General features: G+C 32.4%; 1 protein-coding gene across 7 annotated transcripts; it reads right to left on the bottom strand.

Moving 5' to 3' along the window:
* Positions 1-237: 237 nt before the first annotated feature.
* LOC106620509 (transmembrane protein 120 homolog) lies at positions 238-25,948 on the bottom strand. 7 transcript variants are annotated; one of them, XM_036371619.2, is made up of 9 exons: positions 25,842-25,948; positions 24,521-24,920; positions 23,278-23,396; positions 11,679-11,808; positions 8,101-8,240; positions 5,923-6,140; positions 5,467-5,693; positions 4,773-4,925; positions 238-1,090 (listed from the first exon to the last, which is right to left on the bottom strand). In XM_036371619.2, exons 2-9 carry the CDS (start codon positions 24,581-24,583, stop codon positions 809-811), a joined length of 1,332 nt encoding a protein of 443 aa, XP_036227512.1. In that variant the 5' UTR covers positions 24,584-24,920; positions 25,842-25,948; the 3' UTR covers positions 238-808. The 7 variants fall into 7 exon arrangements, with proteins under 7 accessions (XP_036227512.1, XP_036227514.1, XP_036227515.1 ...); XM_036371621.2 differs by lacking the exon at positions 25,842-25,948 and adding an exon at positions 25,552-25,834; XM_036371622.2 differs by lacking the exon at positions 25,842-25,948 and adding an exon at positions 25,552-25,834 and having other exon boundaries at positions 24,521-24,916.
* Between the last annotated feature and the right edge of the window lie 267 nt (positions 25,949-26,215).

The following is a 26,215-nucleotide window of genomic DNA, read 5'->3' as shown; positions in this document are numbered from 1 at the left end:
TTTTTGAGCAGATCAAAAAACTGGTAGGTCATTGTATGCCAATTTTGAGAAAAACGCGTTTAAAGACAAACTGATAGACCTGATCGAACTGAGCGGCTCTACTTAAGAAGGCTGTAACTCAAAAACTATTTAAAATATCGTTCGTTATAATGAAAAAAAATCAATTTTTAAAAACTTCACATTAGGTGTGCCCCTTAAAACTTTCTTACTTTAGCATACAATTAAAATTAGTTGTGGTTATAGTAGTATGCTTTGTGTTAAAAAAGCATAATCACACATTTATTTAAAAATTGCAATAAATAAAGAGAGTTGCTTAAAAATACAATTCATTACATTTTCTATATTTTTGATATTTTTTCGCTATTTTTAGTACTAATAATAAATTAAAATTTTTTTTAATATAAAAGTATAAGGGATATTCTACGTATTTTAAATATGCAACACTTCTGCCGCTTTCAAAGTTGCCACATTTTGCCCTAATTAAAAATTGTTGTTGTTGGCTTTTATGTGAGCATTTCCCAGTAAATTATAATTACACACACACATAAGTAATTAAATTCATTTTGATATATTTTATGAAAATGTTAAACTTTTTTTCGTTTTGTTTTTACTTCACTACACTTACATACATATGCACGTATGTATGCACTTTCCTTCAATCTTTTTCCATTCTTTAGTTACAACATTTTTTCTACGTTTTGTGTACTAATCAAACCTTGAAAATATCAGGTTTCACTTAATTGAAAAAACCAAGCACACTCTGCAACACACTGCACCGCTGCTCTGGCCGGTGGAGCTGCCACATTTTTTAATTGGTCTTCTTATCCTCTGGTTTCGTCCATTCCACATCCTGCTCTTGTTCTTGTTGTGGTTGTTGTTGTGCTTTGTGCTGGTTTTGCTTGACATCACCATCTGCTGGTGTGATTGCATTACCGGTGCTAATTGATGACGTTTTTGTTGTTGAATCTATTGTTGCTGTTGTTGTTGTTTGTCCTGCTGCATCGCCTATGTTTTGAAAGGAGGTAGAGTTTTCTAGTTTATTATTGGCTAGCAATTGCTGGCTGGAAATGTCCGTTTCACTGATGCTATTCTGTAGTGTTGTTGGTGAGTGTGCGGGAGAGAGAGAGGAAGGAAATTTATTAAACATTCGTGTTATTCATAAATTAATGACATTTAAGGCAATATAAACAAAGGCTTTATGTTACACCTAAGTGTTTGTAAATATGTAATTATGTATATTTATACTAGCTTGTTACTTACAATGCTTAAAACTCACTTTAAATGTTGTTCACATTTGCTGTATTTTAAATTTAATCATAATAATTTTTACATATTCACTATATATATTATGAAAGTGCGACGATTGTGGGTCGAACTTGAGCTCAAACTACAATATTCGAAGAGGCAAGACAAAAAAACGCCAAATCCAATTCAAGCAAAAAAAAAAAACAAAAAGAAAACCTAAAAAATCTTAAAAAAAAAAATAAATAAAATACAAAATAGAAAAAAAAAAATTAAATTGAAAACAAAAAATATTGCATTTAGCTAGACCGTCATATGACAAAGCTTCAGCAAGAGCTTCAACCGAAGTATAAGCTGAGAACTTTCAACTCAGTGACAATGTTGTTGTAGCAGCAGAAAACATTCCCCAAATAATTTTCAAGAATGCTGTCTAGTTAACAGTTCTTGGCCGGATAAAAATCCTACCCGGTTTCATACATTACATAGGTCAACTCTGGGCGATCCAACACTAGGAATTCGCACTGATTCTTATGTGAAATGAAACTTGTCTCAAAGATTTGACATGTCTCAGCTCAGTCTGTAAAACACTTAAGATTTATATATAAAAGGGTTTATGTAACTCCACTCCATATTTCAAAATTTGCTTGCCGACAAATAAATGTTTACGTCTCATTATGGCGGACACCCTTGCCTTAAACAATATATGTATGTAGTACACAGCCTACAAGTATATTTCAGTAAGCATCTTTTGCAACAAACCTCGTATTTATGGCAGAACAATATACCGACTCATCACAGCAAACTTGGAATTTCACTGATGTAGTCTTAACTTGACGGTTTCTTAAATTTATGGTATATATACGAGTATAAATTTCATTTATGATTATGTGTACAAGATATTAACTATTGCTTTCTTGATATTTCGATGAAAATACAATTTTGGGTCGAAGTATTTTCTGTAATTCCGAGTTTTATGATATTATACTTGTACTTTTGTATTATTGTCTAGTGACTCCATAAGTTAATCTAGTAGAGCAGTTCCCACAACAGTCAGTTCTACGTTACTAAAATTTACCGGGATTTTATCCGGCCAAAGGTTGTTATTATGGCGATCCTTCCCTACTTGGATCGCTAAGTGGTTGACTTTAAAATAAGCTTTCCGGCGACAGAATCATACCTCGGCTAGAGAATACTCTCTGCTTTCCTCTGTGTTCCATCGGCCGCCATCTTAGTCATTGATGTGATATTTTACGCCGAATAAATGTTGCAACATGTTAAAAAATATCTTTGCAAATAACTTTTGGCGCAAAGTTTAATATTCTCAACCAACGAAATTTTTTTAAATAAAATGTATAAAATATTTTGAATAAAATATATCATATTTTTTAATATTTTATAAATTTGTTTCAAATGATTTTCGACAGCATTTTTTATTTTTTTAAATACAATAATAAAATTAAAATTAATTAAAATCACTTTTAAGCACAATAAAACAAAACAAACAAAAAACACATAAATATAAGGAATATTAACATTATTTTTATTATATTACATACATGAGTGTTTGAGGTATTTTGGGTTACTTAAAAACTAAAAGGCAAAGGAGGAAACATTTGTTTTGTTTTATTTACAATATCTTTTTTTTAAATAAAAGTTTTTTTATTAATACTCGTATGCTTAATACAATCGTTTGGCAGACAGTTAATTTTGATTATTAATTAATTTAATAATTAAATATAGGAAATTAAAAAAAATTAACAATAATTACCTAATTTAAATTATTTTGCGATTAAGTACAATGTTTAATAAAAAACATAACTTAACGGGTTTTTGGATTAGGGGCTGAAATACAATCCTGAGCAGAATTAGGGAGAAAGTCATAAATTATCGCCCAATTCTTTACTAGGAAAACCTTTAAAAATTATATCAAGTAATTAATAAAAAATTAACGCAAAGTAATTATTGGTTGTGACTAAAGCGTGGTTTTGAGTTAGTATGTTTTTGTATTAAGTGAGATATATATGTGTAAGTTATAGGTAATATGTTAGTTAGGCAAGTAGATATGGCAAGAAGTTAGGTTTAGATATATTAGCGGAAACAATTTGTTGTCTTTTAATAATTAACGAAACTGTACTCGTAGACTACTTTAAAAATAATGAACTATTTTTAAATATTTATAACATTCCATCCACAAAATTTTAATTTTTTTTACAACAATTAAAAAAGTATATAACAATTTTCAAACTTAAATGATTTTTTAAACTCTTGAAATGAAAATTACTCGCTTATTAAAAAAAAATAATTATTAAAAATTTACTTTACAACAGGGTTGCAAATTCTTTAGTTCAAAAATTTGGTATAAAATATTATATTTAAATTTTTCAATACCGATGTTAGGATTACAAAATATAAATAAAAAATTGTATTCAAATGTTAATTCAATTATTTTTTAATGCATTATTTGCTTTTCATTATAAGAATATTCTATAGAAGTTATAATATAAAAAAATTCTATATTTTATAATTATTAATAGAGTTTTCCAAATTTTTATGCAATTTAAGAGTTTATTATAACAAATTTGCATTAAAAATATTTTATAAAAGTTATAGAAATTCATAAAGCATCTGTTTAAATCAAAAGAATCTTTTGGAGATTTTAGCTTATAACGCAAATTTTGAAATTTGGACTATTTTTACTTTTACTTCTTAACTTTAAAATTTCCAAAAAAAAATTTTATTTACATTGTAGACGTATACTATACAAATTATAATATATATGTATGTACTAGTTTATTTTTTATTTAAATTGATTGCAAAATTTATGAAATAATTGTGATAATAATAAAAAGTTTCTTTGGAGCTTTAAGATTATATAGCGCTTTTTTTAATTGGGGTTATTCTAATTTCAATTTCAACTTAACTTTAAGTTACAAAAAATAGTTATACAATTTGATTTGGAATAGGGAAGTATACTAAGAAATTATAATAATTCGTACAATGCATTGTTTAAATAAAGGCTTTTTAATAGTTTTAAGCTTTATTAGCATTATTTTTAAGCGTAGATAAGTTTTATTAAATTGATTTTTAATTTTACTATGAAATATGTAAAATAATTGTATAAATTTCAAAATTAAAAGCTTTTTTGAGCTTTAAGCTTGTACTTGTAGTGCATTATTTTTAAGGTCGTCCTTTTATTTTACTAAGCGAACATGTAATTTGACTATTAATTATTAAATACCAATATGGAAAAATAGGCGACAAAAGACAATTAAAGCTCCAGCTGCTGTAAAAAGCTCAGGTGTCACATACTACAGCCCATAAATTTCAGAAAACCAAATACTATATTAGATTTGAACTTAAATCCAACCCACAAGCTTTTTTGCAGAAAAAATGAGATCATACAAACTTTGTCTTAAACTTATTGAATTTCTTATGTAAAGCTAGTATACAGTGTAATGGATAATTAAAGCGTTAAATCACACACACAAAATTTAAGTGAATGCTTTGGCATTCAACCATTCCATACTCACCCTCATCATTTTGCGCAATTTCATCGATGTGCCCATGGACTGCAGGCGATAGCGTTCCTTGGCACGTTCGCGTATCTTCTCGGGCACCACCAACAGTGTGGTGATAATGTTGCCGCTGAATAGCAGGAGGAAGAAGCCGCACATCACCGACACCTACAGTGCAACAAAGCAAGGAAAAAACCAAAACGAAACGCAACAAGAAAAATGGTTAAGTCAGCAAAATTAAATAATGCAGAAAATGGTGAGTGGTCGATAAAAGGCGGAAAATCAACAAAGATTAAGCACACACGTGCATACATGCCAGCATACGCGCCGGGCAGCAGCAGCGCATGCGAATTAGCTGAAATGTATTAATCAATTAGCCAGCAAATCAGGCACAATCAATCAATGCATTAAGCCCAGCACGCAATCAAGTAACACACATACACCCGCACATGTATGAGGCATGTGCAGACGCTTTGAATTGCACCACAAGTGTATATGTGCCTGCAGCAAGGCAAGTCGCCTAGCAAGCTGCTGCTGCCTACTGTCACTCAAGTACCCACTCAATAAATCACACAGGCAGCCAGTCAGCCAAGCAAGCAACAAACATACAACAGCAACAAATTAAATGTCCTTGACAAGCACTCACTTAAGAGACTGACGTATGCGACGCTTGCGGCAAGCAGCAGTCGCGTTTCAGGCATATACTTACATGCCACGGTGCTCCCGGTGGATACGTTGTCAACTTGTACAACGTCCATGCATTGTATGCTTGGAATGTATAACCGCCGAATAGGAATGGTAGCAAGAAGCTCAGGCCACGCCACATCCACGAGTGAAAACCCTCAATGGTGATATCCATGTTGTGACGTTCGCCGAGCGCCTTCAGTCGATAAAGCAAACCCTTTTGGTAGCCAAATTGCAGATACTGCACAATGTCTGTAATGTGAAGAAAGCAAAAAAGAGATCTTGCTTGTTATTATTGTTGTTGGTGCATATAATAAATAGGTAATAGCATGGTAAATAAATCAGCAATTTGTAAGTCAGTCAGTTTGCACTTGTGTGTATTCGTGTGTTTGCTCTGAGGATAAACGCGCCTAATACAAATGATACTGTTGACATAATAAGGACGTCTGCGTCGCGTCAGCTTGGCTACTTGACTACTTACTGATATAGACATTGAAGTACATAAATTGTGTGCGGAACAACTGCCAGTGCTCGCCCTGCGGCCACACGAGCAATACACCTGCAGCTGCGGTTGAGATGAAATGATGCGCACGCCACCAGCCCTTTATGCGCGATCCATTCACTTTGAGTATCGATTCCCGTATGGTGAGGGTGCAGTAATACCAGACTAGCAGGAAAATATAAGCCAGCTCCAGGGCCCTGTGGGTGAAAGGCAACAAATGTCATATTAGTGTTATATGTGGGGGTACATTAGGAGGGGTTGTCAAAAGCTTTAGTTAAAAAATAACAATAAAAAATGAGTAGAGAAATTAAATTAAAAACTGTACTTGAGGAATTTTTCGCCGAGAAGTAACTTAACATAAATATTATGGAAAAAAAACTCTAATGAGAAAAAAAGTTTTCCAATACAGCTCAAGTTTGACTAATATTATTTTTATCAGGTGCGTGTCTTCGGTAAAATATGAGTAATATGCCTAAATGTAGGCAACGATATATGAATAGTATTATATCACTATTTAAAACAAGTTCATAAATATTAGCAGTGAATTAAAAATTGATGAATAGGAGTGAAAATATATTGATTCTCGCAAAAATATCAAAGTATTTAAAATAAACAAAAATTATACGAAAAAAATGTTTAATTGCTCTCTTGTGAGGGGTGTCGGGTTGTCAAATAGTTCGGGAAACAATGACCTATAGTTATACAAAAATTAAGAAGACATATTAATTACGAATTCTGCGCCGATTTTGCGATATGCATTGATTTATTCGAACCAAAGTGTCAACAAGTAGTAATGTTGTTGTAATAATTGGCTATGCGCAGCGGTCTCCTTATTGATTTCTTTTTTAGCAGGCTTTGAGGCACCGTATTAACTCCTATAAATACATTGAGACAATTCTAGCATATTTTGGTTATTATAAGAATAAAAGTAAGCACAAAATAAAGGCTCTTATGGCGGAACGTTGCCGCATTAACCTTTTACGGAGAAAAATCCTAATTAATACGGTTACGTAAACCCCGACTGTCGTGGGAAGGCAGATGTAAATATCCTTTAGCGTAGGTATTTTTTTGCCGAGTCTAACAATTTGCTCAAATAGTATAACAAAATTCTAGTTTTGTTCATCTAACGGTTGTTCGTGGCAGTATTATTGAAATTTATAATTTTGTGTAGGTAACTACAATAATATAAAAATACATCTATGGCGTTTGTTTGAAAGATAATTTCTGTAGACATTTGTTTATCAATGCAGTAAAGCACTAATCATAAAAAATTCTGAGATTCTTCTAAATAGTTTACTTTTTTCTTACTTAATTTTAATTCCATTTTCGAGTTACCTAAAAAAAGTAATTCAAAGCCTGTGAAATTTTTACTAATTACAAAAACATTAATCCCAAACGAACATGTTTTCACATTTCGGCTGTGATTGCCCGAACTTTTTTGACATAAAAAGTCCATTTCGAACGTGATAATTGAGTTTTCATGTAATCTCTGATTTTATGACTTACTACGGCTCATTGGAAAGCCAATTAAAAATTCGCTTCAAAAAATATTGTTTTTTAATATTTTTTTCTGGTGCCAACCAAACACAATACGTAAAAGTTTGCTTTTACGCTATCAAAACAACTTTTTACCACTTGATTTTGGGCAAAAAAAAATTCATATTAAACGTAAATTAACAGAAGGAAAAGCAAATTATAAACAATTCGCAGAAATTCATTGGTAAACAAATATTTGAAATGACATTCGAATGCAATTCAAAAACAATTTGCAAAACTTAATCAGAGCAAAGCAATAATTTCTACGGAAATTATTACGCTACCGTATGAAAATAAATGAGTGAAGTAAGTATTGGTAGGTATGAAGGAAGGCGGGATACTTATAAACAGCGCAACGAAGAGAAAAATACCAAAACATAAGCGCCACAAATAAGGGCAAGCGCTAAAGTTCAAGCATGAAAGACAACGAAAAGAACAAATATAAGACGATGGCGAAGGTTGTTGGAGCTAAAGGTTGAGGTGAGCAGGAAAATTGAAAGAAACGAGCATCTCGCATTTCCCGACAACCAACGATGCTGTAAAGTACAGCGCTACGCGGACGTGTTTGGTTCTACTACCACGTACGCCTTCAACAGAGTCGCCACCAACACACTAACTTACCTGTAGTTGAATATCAAATTGAGAAATGCCATTAACAGTCCAATTACGTTGAGTATTAACTTAAACTTTTCATAATCATCTTTATAGCGAACTTTGTCGTTTCTGTTCAGAATTGATACGTTGACATCACCGAGAATGATCTGAAAAAAAAATAAATATTCGCATTGAAATTAATAAAATTAATGGAGTAGAGAAATGCAAAGTGGTTTGATAATGTAGTAAATATGTAAGTTGAAATTACAAGCCAATAAAAAAAATATTGAAGAAAAAAGATCCAAAAAAGAAGGATGGTAAAGGAAAAAAGTAAAAAGCGTCGTTTGACCTCAAATGTGTAAGCATCACTCTTAAGGATATTGAGAAAATTGATAGTTGAGCTGAAAAAATAATATTTTTCTCAAAAGTAATACCCTACCACCTCTCAAACACCAATTTACCTCGCATATCGAACATATAAACGAGCGAAAGCATTCCAATGTAAACAAATGGCGAAAATTTGCATTTCAAATTGCTCGTTGACACCAGCTAAACCATCAATGCCTCGCCCACAGCTTTGTTATCTGCCGGAGCGTGTCTCAAAAGCCAAATGCTGCTGGGTCATAAATAAGCCGTAAATGAAACGCAAACAAATAGCTCAACGTGGTAACGAATACGAAGTAGAAAAAACTAAAGGGAAATAATAAAATACTGTTATTGTTTTGGCGAGTATCATAAATAGCTTTAAAAGCCCAATTTAAGTTCATGAAAGCGGAGCGGAAATGGCAATAGAGCAAAAGCATGTGACGTAATTGCAATGCGATACAATTAAATGACAAATTTATTATTAATTGTAAAAAAGAGAATAAGGGATACTCTATTTGAAGCGGCCCTAAACTTAAAAAGATTGGGTAAGAAGCTTATTTTAGATCATTTAATATATCCAAATAGGCCTAATGTGAAGACTCGAAGTGTTTGGTACTTGTTATTATTGTAGTCCTTGACGGAATATATAAATTCGACTAACTGGAAACGCGCTGTCAACCTGTTCTTATGCATTTTGTAACGAGAATTATAAATTGTCCATTGTCAACGGCCTCAATCAAAGACATGCTCATGCATTTAGCTTTCCTCACACAAATATAGAACTTTTGCAGAAACTGCTTAGGTAAAAATCTTCATCTTGGATCTGTTATTTAAGTACTTAACAAGTACACACTTCTGTGAACGATTTTTGGATTAAAGCTTGGCATTTAAGTTGCAAATTGAAGAATAGTGTATAATACATACCATCCGATCAAATTTGACCCGGACTGGAACCATTTCAATTGCGCGCAAACCAAACTGATAAAATTTTTCGGCTATATTGGTAGAACATTTTTTATGTTTGTGAAGCTTCTCCCAGCCGAGGCTTAGGACAAGTGTAAGGATTAAGCGTTAGCATGCTTGCATCTGCTCAGGTGCCTGTTTTGTAGAAGATAATTAAGATTTGTATTAAAATACTTGAAAATTTAATTTTTTGTCTGACTTTGATTAGATTGTATCTTTCTTAAATATTTTTTTCAAGGAAAAAGTCATTCAGGTTAATGTTCTTTTATTTAGATTTGGAGTCTGATTTCTTGGCTGATTCAATGTCGACAAAAGTCCTGACAGCAACTTTGAAATGTTTCCAGATTCAAGTTGTCGATATAATTATTGGATCTGTAGGTGTATGGTTACGTTCATCGATTTTCGAGCTACGAAATGATAAGAAAACTTAAAGAATGTGTAAGTCGAATTTGACATTTACTATTATTTAATGGTTGAAAGGTTTTTGCACTGTACCACAGAAACGTCAGAATAAGGTTTGGAGTAACCAAACATTTCATACTCTTGCAACTTGCAAGGATCAAAGTCGGGGAAAAACCTTCAGGTGTTGGCAAAACTTCATATTAAAAAATGTTGCGAAAGAATTCAACATTCTTTATTCGACGAAATCATACGATCAAATTTGGTATTTTATTAAGTTATATTATAGGTTGAGTCTACGACCTATTAGTTTTATAACTATGATATATTTTATTTGCCGTCAGAGAAAATTATATTAAAATCATCCTGAAATGAGATATATCTGACATAAACTTAACCGAAAAGGCTAAATTTAATATATTGAGTTGATCTGCAAAACAGGCATTAGGGATATGAGATTAGGTCCAAGGTCTAGACCAACTCCAATCATTCAGCGGTTTGTTAGAATAATGGAAATTATTATATTTAGTATAATATAATTTCACATATTTTCGGCATTAAAATAAATCCAATATTATACATTCAGTTAAATTTGCTAAGATCTCTTACATATTGACCAATATTTCCTGTATAAGGAAGTTTGAAGATCTTTTTTTAGATATACAAGTATGGGATATTGACACGATTTTATCTATTTTTGGCATTACTATATATTATTCATAGAAACAAATTCTCTCTGACTGTAATTAAGGTGCCTCCCATACCGTCAAAAAACCAAATCCTGTTAGTTTAATGGTGCAAATTTTACCCAACTTTATCCATTATAGTCACAGAGATGCACCGTTAGGAGAAAAACACGCTCACTCAATTTAGTTAAGATTATATATATATAAAGTAAGGAAGTGAAAAGTTCGGGTGTAACCGAACATTTTATAATCTCGCAACTTGCAAGGCTTAAAGCCCGGGAAATTACTTCAGGTGTTGACAAAATTTTATATTTAAGGAATCCCACCTATGTATTTTCACACTGGCGCAAGAAATGTCGAAATGATTTGTCCTGTGCAAATTTGGTTGATAAAGTTTGAATGATTTTGAAGATTTATACGATATTAAACCTATTAGAGCGCGGGGTCACGCCCACTTTTTAAAAAATTTCAAACCACAAGTGCCTCTTGTTATTACGATTCGTTGCACTATATTACAGTTTTGTATTTTAATTTGCGGCTTAGTTATGACAATTTATAGGTTTTCGATTAATGGTGTTTTGTGGGCGTGACAGTGGTCCGATTACGCCCAAGTTTCATTAGGATATCTCACTCTTTACTTAAGTTACAGCTTGCACAGACAGACGTACGGTCAGATAGACATTCTGATGTTAACTCGTGTCGCCATCCTGATCATTTATATATACATATATACCTCCATATCTATCTCGATTAGTTTTAGGTGATACAAACAACGGTTGGGTGAACAAAACTATTATACTCTGTAGCAAAATGTTGCAAGAGTATATAAATTAAGTATAAGTTCCGGACCTGGTGACAATTACAATTTACATACCATAATTAGTGGAATGAGCTGATCGCTTATTTTCATAGTCCTCTTATCTTAAAGAGTGGAGATATTCTAAGAATAACTTAGATGTGCCGATATACAGTATTTGATGAAGAACTTGTTAGCATCGACCAAAGAAGTAAAGTATCTTCGTATTTCGAACTTTCCCGCCTTGATTAAGAGCGTTTAGAAATGCAGAAAATGTTAACGCCAACGAATAAGCAATTAAGGCACGATAAGTAACAAATACAAAAATATATTTTTATAAATAATGTAAAAATAATATGGCATATTCAATTTATGTAACGAGGTTACACACTTACCTTGAGATATAATCCCGATTTGGTGGGTAATGACTGTTCGATTTCGTGTATCTGCGCTTTGCGCTTTAATGTGTTTTTATTCAATTCCTCCACCTTTCCCTTCTCTTCCGGCGTTTGAGCTGTTTTGCATCTAGATGGTAAACAAAAAGAAAAAGCACAAAACGGAAATATGAATTTAATGTTTTGTGAGTAGCAAAATACAATTAAAAATATTATACTTTTTTTTAATAGCAAAATGAAAAACAAAGCGTTGGAAATAAAACCACAGATTATTTGTGTAGATAACTTTGTGTCGACAATAATTTTTTATTGCAATGGACCGTGTAATTGCAAATATATGTATGTATCTGTAACCATAAATAGCAATAAAATCAGAATGTAATTAACCGTTTAATGAACAATAATAAATTTAGACTCAGATGGGTTATTGCAAGTATAAATTTCAATTTTTAGTTCATGAAATTCGTTCGGCATAATTCTGGCGCTGTGTTAACATCACGTAACAACAACTTATCAAAATATATTTTTTATACTCTCGCAACCTGTTGCTACAGAGTATAATAGTTTTGTTCACCTAACGGTTGTTTGTATCACCTAAAACTAATCGAGTTAGATATAGGGTTATATATATATAAATGATCAGGATGAATATATCGGGGTAAAACTTTGCGTTAATAATACGTTTAAAGTATGCCACCTGGTGACCAAAAATTGTATAAATCGAACTAAAACTGTTCAAGCCCCTAAGTTCTAAATATGTGGATCCCAGTGCCTATAGTTGACCTTCTACCGAAAATATCAGTCAATCCACAAAGAAATCTCAAACGAGTATACCATTTGACTTTGCGAGAGTATAAAATGTTCGGTTACATTCGAACTTAGCCCTTACTTGTTTTTTGTTCTATAAATTCTATTGAGTCCGTTAAATTTAGGATAAAAGTCCATTTTACTGTATATACATAGCAGTCTATCTGTTGAGCACTCAGCGCAAAAAGCAAAGTGCACGGAATTTTTTTATTGGAATCATTTGAAAACTATAATATCGATTATGATAAGAAGCAATATCGATATTTAAGTTTATTGGCTTGGAGCGTTAGAAGCCGGTTGACAACGACTACCGGCTATTATCTGTAATGAAATTGTTTGGACTTTTGTTCCTTTGTAAAGCAAAAGCAAGCAGAAAACATAAAACAAGGAAAAGCTTTAACTTCAGTTGCACCGAGGCTAGAAGTTTCCATACAAGTTTCTCTTTCGATCGGTGTTTGTATGGTAGCTATATGCTACAGTAAACAAGTTTTCCAAACAAACACTGGATTTTCTATAATTTTAATTTTTAATCTTAAAAAAGAACTACATACATGTATCACTCTGTATTTGCTTTAGAATTGACTAAAAACTAGTTTGGCATAACCACCATTTATCTTTATTAAAGTGATATTAAGTTTATGTGAATCAAGATAAGACACTGGTAGTCTACACATATCTGTCTACTATTTGCCGCACCTAATTTAGAATCTGTCTAGTTTCTAGTCTAGCACTCAAAATTCATGCTTGCATTGCGTGTTGCTCGCAAACGAAATTTGTTTTAAAATTCAGCGATTAATTGTTCAAAATTCGATTTGTGCGTTAGTATGTATAATTAATTTGTCAGTTTTAATGCAAACAAATGCATTTCAAACGCCAATTTGTAAAATGTAAAATATATGCTTAAATTATGTACATAACATATATACGCTTGTATAGAAACAAATAGCATTTGTGATAAGCTTTGGTGACAAAGAGCTTAGCAGTGATTTCCTGCAAAGTAGATGATTGATTGATTTACTTTGCACTTTAGACTGTCCGAGGATGACTAAACACTTTGATTTACAACTACTGTGTATTCACAAACCATTTCGGGAACTTTATAACCTGCTTCATTGTACTGCACAGCTGCTTGTTTTCAATTGAATATTGTAATTTAATTAGCTAGACATACGGTACGACATGATTTTGGTTCTGGAGGCTTCAAAGTGCCTTTATTTAATAGTTTTTAAAATTTTTACATCAACTGGTCTTACTTTTTTAAATTTAACTATCCGATAGTTATAAATAAATAAATAATACGGATTTATGTCCATAATTTGCAGACCCTAATAAGTAATATCGTTTACTACGATATTCATCTGAGTTTAGTTTCCATGACAATGCCGTTTTGTATTCGAATTGGACCTAAATTTATGTTTGGCCAGAGATAGTCAACTCAGCAACATTCCTCAAATATGAGTAGGAACAACACCGAAATTAGTACAAGCTGTTCATTCTGCTTACGAACACCCTCTAAATGACCCCTTTTGTGTATATAAACTACTATTTTTTTAGGGTTTGACTTGTTCACGAAGTTTGTAATACCAAGAAGGAAAGTCGGAGACATTCTAAAGTATATTTATAAATAATCTGCTCAGTCTATTTATTCATGTTCGTTTGTCTGGACCACTATGGGATATAATTGCCATAGAAACTGATTATTGTCTAAAGCAACCCAACAATTTCCAAAAAATAATTTCAGATCAGACTGCTATAGCATACAGCTGCCATACAAGCTGACCGAACCAGTTCTTGTATGGGAATTTTTTTATGTGAAGAAGTGCAACCGAAGTGAACGTTTTTTCTTATTTTAGTTAATTTATATTATTTGTTTTTTGTCAATATGTATTTGTTTTATAATTTCCATTGCTAGCAATGAACTGTCATTTTTGTGGTTTGACAGAGCTGTTCTCATTTGCACACAAATTTCGAAGAGGCAATAAAGCTTCGGTTCCATGATGCCAGCAAAGATAAAATGCCAATGTTTTATGTTTTGTTGCGTAAACTGCAATATAATATGTAATAAAAGAAAAGTAATATTCAAAACATAAATTTTAACAAAACATGGAAAATAGTAATTTAATAATGTATGGTTAATATTTTAATGAGAATTGTTAGCATATGAAAATATCAATCATCATATTTAATTCTTGAATTGGTAAATAAACTTTATGTAACATTTATTTAAACATAAAATCTTATTTTTCCAAAATATACATTTGTAGAAAAAAATACAGTCTGGTCAAATTATTTGGTGAGATCGTTTATAATATATGTAGTTATAAATAAAATTTCAAAATTCCCCATATTTCTCCTGTAAGGAAAATATTCTATTGAAGATCAAAAGCCTAAAATATGATATTTTTGCGATTTTTTGTGATGTTCAGCAAAACGGTAAGTTTTATCACAAAAATATCTCAGACCAAAATTGTAGATTATAAATTTATCTATAGAAAATGTATTAATGCTTTTTTTCCTACGACCCACTTTTTCGGAGATATAACGATTCAAAAATTTAGAAAAGTAGCAATCGTTATAATATGCATGAGTACGCTTCGTATCTTCAGAGTCGTTATACAGTAAGTTAAAGTCCAAGGGAAACACAAAATAGTTTAAGTTATAGAGGTTTTAAGTGATCAAGGGTCTCTGTTAGGGATAGGTTTATATAGACGTAGGTATATAGGTACATATGTATGTAAGTTCCCTTGTTCCTATTTTTACTTAAATGCGTCAGAAGGATTGGTTCAATAAAGTGAGTGTTGTTAGTGTTCTTTTTGAACTAATTCTAAGCCAGTTTTATCACAAAGTAGGTAAAGCGATGTTTCCAGGACAATGACCAGAAACTTACGATTACGCAAAGCTTTAAATAATTTCGAAGAAGCAAACAATAGTTGACATATGTATTGTTTACCTTAACAATTTAACTAGTACACACGTGCAAGCAATAAATACCTAAATCTTTTGTTTTGCACACTCTTTCAAAATGACTCATTGACAAACAATGCTTATCTGCTTAGATCGGTATAGATATGTATGTTTAGTTAAAAATACTAAAAGTAAAAAACAAGTTCAATAAGCTTGTCTTCCTCCAACTTCAGATGCTGCTCATCAACATCTTCAAGTTTAAGTGTGGCTTGGTAATTAGCTAGACCCAACAGACTGGGGTTTAAAATTGGTCAACAATGCTCTGCAACCAGTTCAAACTTTACTTCTATTTGCGGTAGAAAAACTGCTGAACACAATTATTTGTAACTGCAAAAAGGCATGAAGTGCTAAAAGTGGTTGCAAAAAAGTTAGACGGTTTTGTTTTATGGCATGTACAAGTTGCCAAGGCCGGTGATGCTCTAATGATGAATCAGCAAAAGTGGAGAATTCGTTTAATTCCAATAAGGTGACATGCGATACATCGCTATTGACGCAATTTACTTGCACCCAGCATGAAGATGAAGAGCCAAAACAAGAAGTATATCAAGATCAGAGGAAGAAGAACAAGAAGATCAAGAAAAAGAATTTATTTCACTACTTTTTTTAAATTTATATCGCTTTTATCATTTATAATTTATAATTTCAAATTAAACAGGACAGGTGGAATAGGCCTACTGGGGAAACCACGATAAAAAAACGCGCTAAGTATACTACCACAGAGGTAAGGTGGATTTTATAACGATTACAACTTTTCTTAATTTTTGAATCGTTATATCTCCGAAACAGTGGCTCGTAGGAAAAAAGTATTAATACATTTTCTATAGATAATTTTATAATCTACAATTTTGGTCTGAGATATTTTTGTGATAAAACTTACCGTTTTGTTGAAAATTGCAAAAAAAAAATAATTTTTCATCATATTTTTGACCTTTGAACTTGAATAGAATTTTTTCCATATGGGGGAAAGGTGGGAAAATTTTATTTATAATTATATTTTAAACGATCTCACTAATTTTCAGCTTGTTGTGAATTTATGTAACTTCAAATGGCTAAATTTACCGGACTAGTAGATGTCTACCTTTTTCATCGTCTACAAAAATGTGTGTCATCCTCGTAAAATTTTTAACGGCTCAAGAGCTCAAATATGCGCATGAGAATGAATATATCATGATAGCAAATATCCACACAAGAACATTGCCAACCTCAATGTCACATTTCCATTGCAATTTGGCAGATGGTTGGCAATTTACATTGCCTGTGGAGATGCGGCGTACGTAGTCAATAATTATTTTCTACATATATATATCTACATATATATACCATATATATATTATATTATTTTTGTAATTACTTACTTAATTTTTGTTTTTCTTCCGTGACATTTTAAATGTAGGAGCATTAATTTAATTAATTAATTATTTTAATTAATTTATATTTCCGTACTTTATTATTTTTTATTCTTATTTGAGTTTGCATCTTTTTTCTCCCAAATATAAATACCAAAACAGAACTGGAGGTCATATATCCATAGAAGACCCCTTGTAAATAGCAAAGTGCAAAGCTACTGCGAGTACGTACAAAATATGCAAATAAATATTGTAGATAATTGCGTAAATTGCATATTATTATTTTTTTTTTGTATTTTAAATGTTTGTTTTGATTACACAGGCACCAGCGCCCGATCGCTTCTGATAAAACGAGCTCTCACATCAAATATGCTTTTATTGTTTTAAATCACTTTTAATTTGAATTTATTCAGCCGGCCGGTGTGACAACAACAACACCAACAAATTTCTGGGGGCATTGAGCGTAATCCGCTTTACAAGCCGGGCTTAGGCAATAAAGTGTACTTAAGCAATTGCTCACAGGTTTGCCTCTCCTAGAAGCGAGTAAAACGCAAGCCGCTGCAGTTTAGCTATAATTTTTTCTTTAATTCACAACTTACATTTATTGCTCGATTTAATGAACCACCTTGAGGTTTTGGGGACGGCTTGACTGCCTGCCGGTGCATGCAAAACGTGTAAGAGCTATTAAAATCACAAATTGCAATGTGAAATCGCGAAAAAGACGCTCAGCTCAAGGCATGTTATATACTCGTACATATGTACATATATACAATAGCATTACTTATAGAAGAAATTATGCACATATGTATGTACATTAGTATGCACTACACTTTTGCGGTATTAACATTTATATGCATTCAGTTCCTACTGAATTCATTCGCAATCAATTCAATTAGTTCACATTTACCTTTGCACTATGTCTTGCAACGTTTATTTCCACATTTTTCCCACTTTTATTCTAGGTAAATATTATTCAAGCAAAATCCGATAAAAACATTCCAGATAAGAATGCGAATTTTATTTTGATTATTTTGACAAAGACAACCGAATGATTGGTAAGTGTATTAGTTTGCTAAAATATATACTATGGAAACAAGTAAGGAGGGCTTAGTTCGGATGTAGCCGAACATTTCATACTCTCGCAGCTTGCAAAGATCAAAGTCGGGGGAAATTTATTTCAAATTTCAATAATATATCTGACAGGTTGACCATTATTTTTCTTAAAAAGTTCGGAATAGGAACTGGGGTTCACATATTCGGTATCTGGAGCTTGAATAGTTTTGGTGATTCGGACAATTTTTGGTCATAAGATGGTACACCACAAAAGCACTGTTCGTGCAAAGTTTTATCCATAGAGATTGAATGGTTCTTAATTTGTATCTGGAAAACGAAAGAGTCTGATGAAATATAAAATTGTGTTATATGGAATGTGGCGTGGTTTTTGTCTGATTTCGCCTATTTTCACATTGTGGTGTGGGATTGTCAAGATAATATTATATTATCGACAAAATTTGCCGGTGTCACGCCCACCGTCAAACTTTGACGCTGGCTCATCTAAAGTCCTTCCGACCATGTCGGGTTTAAAATTTTATATCTCTGGCGCATTTATCTATAGATTTATCGCACTTTTAGTAGTTTTTAACAAAACCGTTATATGGGAAGTGGCCGGGGTTATAATCCAAATTCACCCATTTTTACAGGGTATTATAGCTTGAATAGTTTAGAAAATATCTACATTAACCTTATTAGAGAGCGAGGCCGCGCTTACTTTTAAAAGAGCTTGCACGGACGGACAGACAGTCACTCGGAATTCAACAGTCACTTGATCACTTATATAGTAAATACATTTATCTCAATTAGTTTTAGGTGATACAAGCAACCGTTAGTTGAACAGAAATATTATACTCTTTAACAACATGTTGCAAGAGTATAAAAATATGGAGAGGTAACTCGAGTGTTTTAGTTGTCACAAGAGCGAAGAGAAGAAATAACGAAAGTAAAATTTTTTAATATTCTTTGTTTATAATGATGTTAGTTTAATCCCTTGCTCCCGTAGCCGATCTCCAATTAAAATATGGGTTTTTAACACTTCAGTGAGGCTTTAAAAATCGAAATTATTATCAAAAATATATATGGAAATTTTTTGCAATTCAAGTGGATATAACCCCTTAAGTGACACAACAGAAACATCTTTTCGAATTTTTTAGATATACTTATGTACTTATATTGACAAATATACCGCCCTCCGTGTATATCTGTCAGGTGGGAATATAATCTGATATGACTTTGCAATGTTTATGATTCACCTTAAGTCATCGAGTGTGTTTCGGCCAAAAAAAGCAACTCACAACATCCAAAAAGTCCTTGTGTGATATATTTTTAGTCACACTTACTTAGCTTACAAAATACGTACCTTCTTATATTTGAAAAGAGTAAAAGGAAATCGGTGTAGGGTGTTCTTAACTGAAATTTTTTGTTGTTGCTGCATAAAACATTTCCAAAACACATTTTTGGACGTATTACTCCTTGGCCTCATACATATCAGTATCACTTTCGATTTTGCGGCCTTGTGGCAGCGAGAATGGGCTCATATTTTTTATTATTTAGTTTTTCGTTGAACATATCCGATTTTATATTAAATATTACCCAATATACTTAATCTACAAAAGTCTACGAGTATCAAAGTAGAAATCAAATTGAACCTAATAATGTGCAAAATCATCAAAACTACATAGTAATCCCCAACATACTGCTTTTGAATAAAAGAAATTAAAACTACGTTTTCTAGTATGAAAACAAAAGAACGTTGCTCTTGGCTTCAAAAGCCACTTTGCACCAAAATAGAAACCGTAACAGAAACAGTTATAAAATTATAGTTTACTAGTGCAATGGGTGACACCGACTAAAAACGTATAAACAACAAACAAAAAAACACATGAAAAAACGTTAACTCCATGCTATAGTGATTCGATCTGAACAGTTTCTTCGAACATTGCAGTTTTGTCTTAGATAATAATCTGTGCCAAATTTCGGGAAGATACCTCGTCAAATGACAAAGTTTTCCATACCAGAAAGAAGTTTGCACCGAAGCTATTATACCCTAAACAAACAAAAAAGTTTTCGATCAGAAACTTGATTTTAATCGGTTAATTTTTTTACTACAGTATGCTGTTGTTGTAGTAGCGGATATCCAGCGTACTTGGTTGGCAATCAATGTTCACTCTCTGTCTTCTAAGCTTTATTCAGTTACAAACCTACATACATACATACACATATGCGTACATATATATACATTGTATTTTAGTCTATTTCGGGAAAAATCACGCGACATTGCAATTTCTATTCTATCTGCTATTTTTTTGCTTGCCATAAAATTCTATACAAAGTACAACAAAGCGAAAACCCAAAAGCAAATCAAAGAAAATAAAATAAAAGCTTTGATGGCAGCTTCAGAGACACAGAGGTTTGCGTCGTAGCATATATAAATAATGGACATAACAGCTGATTATGTGAAAAAAGCAAAAGCCGAACACAAATAGACGCCTCTCCTCTCCAAACAACGCAAACGGCTGAGTCACGTTGAAGGTTGAGAGAGGCTTGACTTGATTTTATAGCTTAGCATATTGTTTGCTTAATTTAAATTGCACTTGCTGTTGTTAGTGTTGTTGGATTAGAGTTAATTTCTGATTTGTGCACTGTTCTGTATTGTTTCTGAAAATTTGGTTTTAATGCAAATTTGATTGTTAATGGATATCGCTGTTTATTGAATAATATGTTTTGGGCATACGCGAGTAGTTTAAATAATCTTTATTTTGTTATATTAAATCTATGCGTTTTCTTTCATATATGGAATATATTTCCACAAAAATTGCTAACAAAGCAGTGCAGGTGGCAGTGGGTAACACTTAAAATTACGAAGTTCAAAATGCTGACAAAATTAAAATATAAAATGCAGAAGAGATAAAATATTTTTGAAAAAAAATTTGCAAAATCAAGTTGTAAGGCCGTAGATGGGCTTTTTTGAGTGTTAATATATTCAAAAAAGATAAAGAAAATCGTAGTTAACAAAAACAATGCAGGAAGTGGTTGGACGCGATAAAACTCTGAACAACCCGTTATTTTAAAGTTTTTTCTGTCTTGATTGTCGGCATTATATTATACACCCAATTTATTTATATCAGCAATATATTTGTCGTAAGTTCCTTATAATTATTCTTGTTACATTAATTATTTAATATCCCTTTGCGAACTTCAAGAAATCGATTCTTTTTTTTTTGCTTATACATATTTTCCGAAAATTTGAAATTGATTCTACAAATTGTTGTAGAGATATGAGCGTATTTGTAAGAATTAGTTAACTTGAAATGAACCGATTTAATTGAAATCACGCACGATCTCTTAAGATATATCTGTCAGGTAATGATCGAAGGAATAGAACGTTTGATAATAATTTCGATTTTATAAGCCTCTCGGAAGCGGCAACATTTTTTTGGTTTTTAAATTTGAGATAATTTTAAGTAAAGAAATCTTCCTCACCGTCAGCCACTTGTTTCGGAGGTCCTCCTGGAGACCGGCTACGAGATCGAGGGAATCCAAAATTTCTCAAAAAGAATCACAGATTAATTAATACTAATCTTCAGAAAAAAATTCACAAAAAAACGCATTTTTTATGATATGCGAGTGGCTAAGGGGTTAAATTCAAGCCTGTGATATATACAGATTTTAAAAACGTACCCATTGATGGCTTATGTTTAATTTCTTATCAAAAATGCACATAAATGTAGATAAACTTTGTTCTAATTATCTTTGCATTATTCTTGGTTAATTATCATCAGCAAGTTCAAAGTAGAATTCGATGGCTGTTTAATTATGTAAATGACAATTTCATTTTATTTTGTGCAAGAAATGTTCGATGATACAACATAGCAAGTGCTTTATGCAGGCGGGGCAAAAGAAAAGCAAAATATTTATTAGCGATAAACGATAAGATTGTGCCGAAAAACAAAAAATATTTTGCTTAATTTCCAGTCTGAATGCAAGCAAAACGAATACATATATATTTATATACCTACATACATACATATGTATTTGCAAATAAAGTTTGAACATTGATTGACAAAGCGATAAGTACAAAAGCACGAAAAAAGTGCCAAAACGCAGCACCACCTCCTGTTAACTAAAAAAACAACGTTAAATTCGGCTGAACTGAAGGCTCAAAAACTGAGAAACTATTTTGGATAGTAGATATGTTTACAGAGAGACGGACATGGCTAAATCGACTCAGCAAATGATTTAAATTTGTACTTTGGAGGGTCTGCGACGTTTCCCCCGAGGTACTAAAAACTTTATGGCAAACTTAATGATAAGCATTTGGACAAAGCTAACAAATTTATTGCTCGTAACTGATGCAACAATCAATTGGTGGCAAAGCGCAGCGACAAGTTTACACACATTTATTTAGCAATTAAATTGCAGTGTAAGATTTGATTAGTCCCATATGTAGGTATGGGCAGTGTACGAATCAATTCCCACAACAGCCGGTTCTGCGATACCGGAATTGACCCGGATTTTATCCGGCCAAGGGCTGTTATTAAAAAAAAAAAAAAAAAAAAAAAAAAAAAAAAAAAAAAAAAATAAACAAATAAATAAATACTTCGTTTTAATGCAGAAATGATGGAGAGTACATCGAAACATCTAGGTGTTTTTATTTAAAATCGTATCAGCAGACAAGCTCAGGTGCTAAACGCTTATCAGTAGCCAAGCGCTGGTGCTGATAGCGATAAAAAATAAAGTGATGCGCATACACATACATTCATACACTTTGCAAATAAACACTCTTGCATTTAGATGTGTGTGTGGGAAAAAAGCATTTCGGTCTCAAACCAGTTTGGCCCATCAAAAGAGTGCGTTCATAACGAAACATTTATGAGTATTGTTTACATGCACTTTACCCATAGGCAAGCCTTGGACTTTGTAGCTTCTTTTCTTTTTTACGATAAAATATGAGCACGCTTATTGCTGCACACGCTTGTATGTTTACCATGCGTCTGTAAGATGCTAGTTTACAGATCACATTAAACAGCCGAAATTTTCCTTCCTTTTTAATTATTTTTCTGTATTATTTGTTGTATACGAAGCCAGCCGCAATGTCACGTGTAGGGTGAATGGTCTTTGCCGCACTGCCGCTCACTACATGCGTAAGACTACAGAGTACTGATAGAGCTGCTTCTTAGCACTAAGCAATTTTTATAGTGTTGTTGTTAGTGATTTTGGATAACTGACAGTCTGGCTGCCTTGACAAGCGTATTGACGCAATTATCAGCGTTTTTTTGTTGCATTGCATGTTGTTTTCATGACATTGAATTGCAATATAAACCACTACTAGCCAATATTAATGATGTTTATGCGTGTATGTGCGAGTAACACAAAAAATAATTATATTATATTATTGCGATTCTATATACATTTTCAAAGCGACTTACTGCTTTAGTGAAGCTGTAATTTGATTCATCCGATAACGTTGATGTTTTATTTCATTGAAACATTTCTGCTGATGACTTTGGAGTTGTTCCAGCAACTCAATATATCGTCGATTGCAATCCTATGATGAATGAGAAATGTGGAAAATATTTAGTATTATTATTTGCTTCAACTTATCGAGAATATTGATAAGGAAATCTAAAAATACATACTACAACTCATTCACTCTCAATTCTATATGAACTATTTGAAAATGTTTAACAATTTTGGTGGAAACAGTATTTCTTATTTAATATTTAGCTGCTAAACAAATTTACAAATTTCGCACAAATAAAAGAGCCAAATTTCAGGAATATTTCCGGATTAGAGCGGATTGCTATATATATATAGCTGCCATATAAACTGAACGATCGGAATCAAGTGCTTGCATGGAAAATGTGTTATTTGTGAAGCGTATGAAGCAGCAACCAAAATTAATGTATTTTCTTGTTTTTTAATTTATTTCTTTGATATAAAAACTGCAGAATTTTTGTTCATATCACAGATATGCGTGTATTTATTGCAAATATTTCAGTTCTGATAAAACCCATAATAAAAACTAAATAATTAAGCTGAATCTTTAGTTATCGATTCGCAATAATAATATGCTCAATATACGTAAAGAAAAATTTGCATAATTGTCGGACCGGAAGTTTAACGAAAGGTCAAAATACGTCAATAATATCGAAAACAAACCATAATAGATATTTTTTGCAACTTCTGTTAAGAAGATGAAGTGTGTGAAGGCCGCTTTGTGATGCACCTTTGGTTAAAATATTATAGCTTTTGCATGTATGGCTAAAAGTTTGGCAGTATGCATGATGCTAGATTTAGCAATAAAGCAAAAAGTGTTCGAAATTGTTATTTTTGTATAACGCATAACGGACCTAACAAAATAGTCGTTGGTAAATGACCCACAGAGTGTTATTTTTTAAATTTAAGTGTGAATGTTTTGCAATTTACTTTTTTTACTCTATGTCTGTATGTATGCAGATAAAACAATTGTGTTTGTTATTTTATTCCATTTTATGTATATAGTGTCGTTAAAATATGACAACAAAATAAAACAATTATTAAATTATATATTTCCGCATTTATGTTGTTAAACTATAACCCTAGTCCACCTTTTTTGATATGCAAAAGTTGTTGACTTTTACTTTTACAAAAACCACTTTTACTTTTAAGAAAAACATTACTTCTACTTACCTCGAGTTCATTGTACTCTTTGGTGAGTTCGTCCCACTCGTTTCGCAATGTGTCTATATTCATTTTGTCCTTGTATACTAACGCACTCCTTTCATGTACAATGTTATTAACTCACCACGAAGGAAGCAATGTGACTTCTTGACTGGCGCAAAGTCGAAAACAGCATAAAAGGAAATGTGGATAACTTCTTGGTTGTGCAGCAAGAGTAGATAGGAGTGGATTTGCTGCGCTGATAACACTTTGTTTACAAACTGCCAGTTTCACAGCCAAGCAAAACGAAATCAGCTGGTTGAGTTTGAGGTTATGTGCGTGTGTAACAGCTGCCGACTACTGGAACAGCAGTGGGAACTGTCCCTTGTAAATTTACCGGGTAAAGTTTAATCAATTGTGTTGGAACTGTCTGGTCGAACCGAAAAATAAAAAAGAATAAAATAAAACAGCAATGCTGGTGTTATAACTAATACAAGGGGTTGAAGAACCGGTTAAAAAACAGAATAAAGAATAAATACGAATGCGAACGTTTATTGAGGAGAGTAGCGTATACACACGTTTAATAGCAATGAAATACCGCGCACTTAGTTGTCCCAAAGGATGTATGTTTAGGCATTGTAATCATAATACACTACATACATATGTATGTTTGCTGGTATGACTACTCAACTATGCGCTGGTATGACGTAGGTACACGGCAACGTCAATAGCCTTACACGTTTCGATTTTTTTTTTGCGTTTTATTGCCACTTCCCGTGGGCGACGCACACCTATTCAACAACACATATTTCAGACACTTACGTATGAAAGTAAAGTAAATTTCTTGTTTTATCACGACACTGTAAACTTTATAAATTTCCAGCTATGTACTGTTGTGGACGCACTGCTTCTTTAACCGCTCGCTACGAGCACTACTAAACAATTGATATTTTTAACAAATTTTAATAGTGAGTTTACTTTGTTTTCTTGTTCGACGTTTGCTTGGACAATAAGCGCGCATGGATTACACTCACGACATGTACGTCTCTTGAAATACTCACGCCACTCTTTCCGCTCAACAAAATACGATTGTTGATTAGATAAATAATTTAGCATATAGCTTGTTTGTGTTGTATAAACTTTTATAATACAGAAGCTCCAGCCTATGTAGACATGCGAAGCCACGGTAGCAGACAACTTTTTTAATGATTCATGCTTGCCTCTCCACTGTATTAATTGACATATTTTCACTTTTCACACACGACTTAACATAGTATTATGAATTTGTGGGCACAGTTTCCTAAATTTTGTGTGATTTTCCATTAATAAATCGATTTCCGTTGCAAGTTACCTTCAGATTATTGTTCACGCCGGCGATTTCTGCGCATTCCTTTTTTGTATCGTTTTATTTCTCATTTTCGCTTTCCCTGTGTTGACAGCTGTTGCTATTTCATTCGCTTGTGTGGCTGTCACGCTGACATTCGTAAGTGGTGTGTTTTGTGGTGAATACGTTAACTAGTATGGTGGGAAATTTTAAATGCTCTGCATGCTGAAATGCTTGAATGGAAATATAAATTTTAAATTTTACGGAACCGGACTTGATCCTGACTGCGGTGTAGCCACTATATTAAAAAATAATTGAAAATGACAAGGAAAAATTGCCATTCTATATAAACATAATATCTATATTTTGAATAGTAATTTTATTAAAAAATTGAGTCCACA

The sequence above is a fragment of the Bactrocera oleae genome, chromosome 5, assembly GCF_042242935.1.
Source record: "Bactrocera oleae isolate idBacOlea1 chromosome 5, idBacOlea1, whole genome shotgun sequence".
NCBI lineage: Eukaryota > Metazoa > Arthropoda > Insecta > Diptera > Tephritidae > Bactrocera > Bactrocera oleae.
The sequence above is the reverse complement of the archived record's forward strand: the minus strand, read 5'-3'. Positions and strand labels throughout refer to the sequence as shown.

Coding starts and splice junctions, on each gene's coding strand:
- LOC106620509 (XM_036371619.2), bottom strand. CDS start 24,583: ATGAATATAGACACATTGCGAAACGAGTGGGACGAACTCACCAAAGAG. Junction 23,397..24,520: donor AAGAGTACAATGAACTCGAG/GTAAGTAGAAGT, acceptor CATTCATCATAG/GATTGCAATCGACGATATAT. Junction 11,809..23,277: donor ATTACAGCTTCACTAAAGCA/GTAAGTCGCTTT, acceptor TTTACCATCTAG/ATGCAAAACAGCTCAAACGC.